This window comes from Lentinula edodes (genome assembly GCF_021015755.1).
Source record: "Lentinula edodes strain Le(Bin) 0899 ss11 chromosome Unknown C8R40scaffold_58, whole genome shotgun sequence".
NCBI classification, from domain to species: Eukaryota; Fungi; Basidiomycota; class Agaricomycetes; order Agaricales; family Omphalotaceae; genus Lentinula; species Lentinula edodes.
In genome coordinates, this window is record NW_025764364.1 from 267,103 (window position 1) to 272,768 (window position 5,666).

The 5,666-nt window shown below is 43.2% G+C and overlaps 2 protein-coding genes across 2 annotated transcripts; one reads left to right on the forward strand and one right to left on the reverse strand.

Moving 5' to 3' along the window:
* Positions 1-584: 584 nt before the first annotated feature.
* On the forward strand, positions 585-1,040 carry C8R40DRAFT_1019000 (WD40-repeat-containing domain protein; the record flags this gene model as incomplete). Its single annotated transcript, XM_046222973.1, has 1 exon — positions 585-1,040. A coding segment is annotated over one exon (456 nt), but the record flags the coding sequence as incomplete, so codon positions are not given.
* A 3,320-nt stretch (positions 1,041-4,360) lies between these two features.
* On the reverse strand, positions 4,361-4,753 carry C8R40DRAFT_1177033 (uncharacterized protein; the record flags this gene model as incomplete). The annotated part of the gene is made up of 2 exons (XM_046232616.1): positions 4,361-4,558; positions 4,625-4,753. 2 exons carry the CDS (start codon positions 4,751-4,753, stop codon positions 4,361-4,363), a joined length of 327 nt encoding a protein of 108 aa, XP_046080314.1.
* Between the last annotated feature and the right edge of the window lie 913 nt (positions 4,754-5,666).

Here is a 5,666-nt window from a genome sequence, read left to right on the forward strand (position 1 = left end):
AAGTTTCGAAAAAAATTCCTGAGACACTCAACTATTGCTGTCAATTCTGGACAGACCGTTTTGAGATTGGTCAAACAGATGAATTGTTTCAGAGAGTAAAAGAGATTTTGATTGAAAAAGGGATATATTGGTTAGAGGCTATGAGCTTACTGAAATCATTGCCCAGATGCAGTAAGATGTTGGATGCAATACTTGGAACAAGCAACAACAATGCAGATCACCCAAGTATTCAGAAGATAGTGGGATACCTTCAAAATTTGATTAAACAGTTCATTAATGGTGATGTTTATGGAATGACACCACATTTGTATCTGAGCATCATGCCATTTTGGGAAAACAATGTTGGCTGTAAACCCAAACTGCAGAGAGGTGTCAAATTGATAAACCGGGTGATGAATTGGCTTCCAGAAACCACTGTGACTGTAAATGTGTCCAGAAGCGTGAGGAGTGTGCATTTTTCACCAATTGGGGATAAAATAGTCACTGGTTGTGATGATTATAGCATCAGAATATGGGATGCCAAGACTGGAACTCAGATTGGTGAGCCTCTGCAGGGTCATGATAATTGGGTCACTGCAGTTGCATTTTCACCTGATGGAACCAGAATTGTGTCTGGCTCTTGGGATAAGACATTGAGAATCTGGGATGCCAAGACTGGAACTCAGATTGGTGAGCCTCTGCAGGGTCATACTGATTATGTCAACTCAGTTGCATTTTCACCTGATGGAACCAGAATTGTGTCTGGCTCTGGGGATAAGACATTGAGGATCTGGGATGCCAGGACTGAAACCCAGATGAGTGTACCTCTGCAGGGTCATGCTGATTCTGTTACCTCAGTTTCATTTTCACCTGATGGAACCAGAATTGTGTCTGGCTCTGATGATGAGACATTGAACATCTGGAATGCCAGAACTGGAACCCAGATTGGTGAGCCTCTGCAGGGCCATGCTGATTCCATTACCTCAGTTGCATTTGCACCTGATGGAACCAGAATTGTGTCTGGCTCTGATGATGAGACATTGAAAATTTGGGATGCCAGTACTGGAACTCAGATTGGTGAGCCTTTGCAGAGGCATGATAACTGGGTCAACTCAGTTGCATTTTCCCCTGATGGAACCAGAATTGTGTCTGGCTCTGGGGATAACACATTGAGGATCTGGGATGCCAGGACTGGAATTCAGATGAGTGTCCCTTTGCAGGGCCATACTGACTTTGTCACCTCAGTTTCATTTTCACCTGATGGAACCAGAATTGTGTCTGGTTCTGAAGATATGGCATTGAGAATCTACGATGCCAGGACTGGAACTCAGATTGATGAGCCTCTGCAGGGCCATCCTTATAATGTCAACTCAGTTGCATTTTCACATGATGGAACCAGACTCTCTGGGTTTCAGGATGAGACCTTGAGGATAACTGGCCCTGAAATTGGATCTTCTCTGCAGTACCATGTTCATCAAGTTAATTCAGCTACATATGCATCTAATGACATTGAGATTCTTTCTGATGATGATACTTTAATATTCAGAGATAGTACTGAATCATTGTCGGACCCTGTACACAGGTCCCAATCTATCATATCTTATGATGGTAAGTTATCTTTGGCTCTGCTTTGTATATTGACTGACCTCTTGCTCCAGATTTGCATTGGACTATAACTGAGGATGGCTGGATTTTCCTCCCACATATCCCTCAACCTATTGTTTGGATTCCAATTCCCTTCTGCAAAACTTTATGGACAGCCAAAACCCAGTGCATCATTTCAAGTAAGGGATTTACCAAGTTTTTACTAAAAGGTTGTGTTTATGATGAAGATTGGGTCAAGTGCATTGTATAAGGCGATTCCATTATTTTGCCTCCCATACAATTTTCTGTTGTATTCTCTTGGTGAATGGAAAGATGTTCCACTGTATTAAGCTTATGCCCTAGTCTGGAAAATTTTACATGGCAAGTGCTTTTCCTTCAAGTCACCATTAAGCTTTAACAATCACAATAACATAGCACAAGAATACTGCAATATCATGTATGAATCCATGTATAAACGTACTTTTTATATCCACACTGTAATACCTTTAACAAATATATGTATCTTCTCTCAACATATAATATGAAGGTGTATTTGAAAATGAGTCATTGTTAAGATCATGTATACCAACAAGCCGTGCCTTTGGAGATGAAGGGCTGGTCAGTGTCTAAGTTAATAGAATCAAGTGGGACAGTAGTGAACTTATTAACAACACCACTGTTACACCATCTGTCCCCAGAGGAGAGAGAGGAAAGAGACACAAGTAGCAGCCAAGCTGAGTATGGCAGTAACACCAATGACTAGAAGCAGACCAAAGGACTTGTAAGTCTTAAGGTCAAGGTGACAAACCTTAGAACTCAGAGGTCAGAGAAAGTAGGGAATCTAAGTCAATAATCAAACTGAAGAACTAAAGTACAGTACAGGAGTATTTATACTAACTAATTAGTGTATTGGGGCAGAGCACTAGACTATTACTAGAGGCTGTACATCTAGTGCCTCCAGGGTAGAGAATACGACAATAGAAGTAGACTAGTAAGAAAGGGAATATGTAGTGAGAAAGAACAATAAGAGAAGATTACAATAAAGACAGATCTTGGAAGGCCAAGAGCCAGAGCAATGTGCTGAGGCATGGTCTTGACAGTATCCCCCTCTTAGGTTTGAGCTCTCAAAAGCCATCACCAAGGATTGATCCCATCAACTAAATGATAGTTGTTGAAAATTAAAATTCAAAGAAATCTGCAGGCCAACAGTTTAATCAAATAAAGTCTCAGAGCTGGTCTGTGCACTGTTTTTTTCCATATAAAAGGCCCAGGGTTTTACCGCTGTAGAACCCAAATTCCCAAATTTTTCTCAGTCCCTGATCATGTTGACTAGCTGCACCATCACCACAACCATTACCAATCCTCTGCCAGTTTTTCATTGTTAAAACTCATAGCTCCAATGACTGCCAATCCTACTGCCAATCCCACTGTCATTTAAGATGAAGATCAGGAGTTGGAGTGGATCATGAAGGAGGCAAGGGAGAAGATGAAGAATGTGAAAGGGAGGAAGGCAGAGGAGGAAGCCAAGAAGAGGGCTGAAGAGGAGGCTGCAACAAAGGCAGCAGAAGAGGAAAAGTGAAAGAAGGAGGCAGCTGCTTGGGCCAAGGTGGCTCAAAGGAAAGCAGTGCAGGAGGTGCAGGACCAGGTGGAGCAGGCTCAACAGCAGGAGGAGGAGGTAGTAGAAAGAAGAAGGAGATTAGTAGAGGCAGCAACAGCAAAAAGTCAATGGGGGACCTTGTTGAGCAAGGTTTCTGCCTCACTACGGAGGCCAGTGGCAGAGATCCTGAAGGCAACAAAGGGAAAAGGAACAGGGACAGCACAGGCCAAGGTACACCCTTGTTTTCTTGATTTGAGTTTGTTTTTCCCATTGACTTGTGATTCCCAGGCTGCTGGCAGAGATCCAGACAATGGCAGAGATGGCAATGACAATGACAACAACAACAAAGAGTGTGCATCCTGTGAACAGTGCAAGAACAAACTCCTTTGCCTTATGCAGGCTAGCAAGAGGAGTTCAATCATTTGTAAGCCCTGACATGATGCCAAGGTGAAGTGTTCATACTTGGGCCAGTAATGAGCTTGCCTTGTTTTTTTGTGAAACAGAAAGGGCACTCCAACCAACCAATCTAATACACAATATGCAAGTTTGTCAAGTCCATGCCTCGGTGTCCTGCTCCGCTGCTTGGTATTCCGAGATACACCATTTACTGTAATCTCATTCTTATTGTTCTTTCTTGCTACACATTCCCTTTCTACCTAGTCTCTTCCTTATTGTTTTATCCTCTCTCTTATTGTCTTATGCTCTACCCTGCAGGTACTACACGTATAGCTCCTAGTAGTTAGTCTGGCGCTCCACTCCAATGCGCCAATCTGTAGATATAAATACTGCCTGTACTCTACTGTAGTCCCTCAGTTTAATTATCAACTTAGGACCACCCTAGGTCTCCTTCTCTTGTCCGCTAAGTCTTCAGGCTCGTCACCTTGAAGCTCTCCTTACTCTAACCTCAGGACTTAAAGTTCTCTGGTTCACTCCTCGTTGTCGGTGTTACTGCCACTCCGACTTGGCTGCTTCTGGCTCCTCTCTTCTCTACTCTCAATCTCCGGGGACTAGCAGTGTAACAGCGGTGTTGTTAATAACTTCACTACTGTCTCATTCGACCCTCCGCCCTTAGACACTTTGTGGCCTCTGGCACGGTTACACGGTGTACATGATCGTAACAGAATGGGACAGTAGTGAAGTTATTAACAACACCGCCGTTACACCGCTAGTCCCCGGAGATCGAGAGTAGAGAAGAGAGGGTCAGAGTGGCAGTAATGCCAACAACAAGGAGTTAATGCTAGGGAAGGCTGTGACTGTCTGAGGATGCCCTTGCCCAACCTGTCCCAGCATCATATGGACACCAGAGTATGGAGTCATCAGAGGTGCAGGAGCAATAGGAGGACTGGGCTGGACACCAGAGTGCGGAATGATTAGAGGAGTAGGGATAAAGGAATTTGGCTAAGATGTTGAGGGGTTCATGGGTGAAGAAGGATTGGGTTGATTAAAAGAATACAATGATTGCACTGCCCGATTGGAAGAGATCCCAACGGAAGGAGCAGGAGCCATGACCCCCGACATGGTCGATGAAGCAGATGTAACAGCTCCCGGCACAGTAGTGCTATCACTAGGCTGAGATGCTGCTTGCTCCGCCATGATGAGTAACGGCTGCAGTTGGATCCAAGGTGATGACACCAGGTGACAGAGGCTGAGTAGAATGCGCAGAAACTTGTGATTGCTGAAAAAGCTGTGCAAGGAGGCCGGGGTGACTTCAGAGGAAGGCCTCAACTTGACCTGGATCAAGTCCGGACATGTTTCTACAAAAGTGGTTAAATTCTGATGAAGATACGAGTTGGATTCCAATGGAAACTCACTGATGGCAAGAGGATGAGGTTGTGGCAATGATGGAAAATGATACAAAGATGAAACAAATACAAAGAAAAAGCAGAAAGAATGACCAGATGGGAGGAAAAACACTTCTTGTGGAAGGGCAAACCATACATCTAACAATGATTTTAAGAGCCATCTCAACTGAGTCATTTGAGATCCTGGAACAACAAATATTGTATCAAAAATCATAAGTTGTCACCACTTGAGACACTAATTGATGACTGGTTGAAATTTGTGCTTGTACTCAACACCAAATCTTTTCTAATTGATGTAACAAATTTAATTCAGAGCATCTAGATGCAATAGTATACAAGTGTGAAGCTCAAATAGTCACTAAACTTGTTGAAAGTAATACATTATAAATTATGCAAAATTGCTCTATCCTTAACATACCGACTTTCATGCTCTTGCGCGCAATCACCTTGCTTGCAAGGTCTATTGCACTCCGGAAGTTAAGTTGTTTTGTGCAGGCACGTTTTGGTCTTGCTTGGTGCCACTCTTTGCAACAAACTAGACCAAGCATTACCAAACACAAATGCATGGTTCTAACCACTATGATGTTAATGACTTCACTTACAGTCCAACCCATGCTCCATCATAACATATGCTATGTAACATGTATATTTTTGCTATTAGTACACCCTGCCTATCACAACTACCCTTTGACACATTCCTCCTG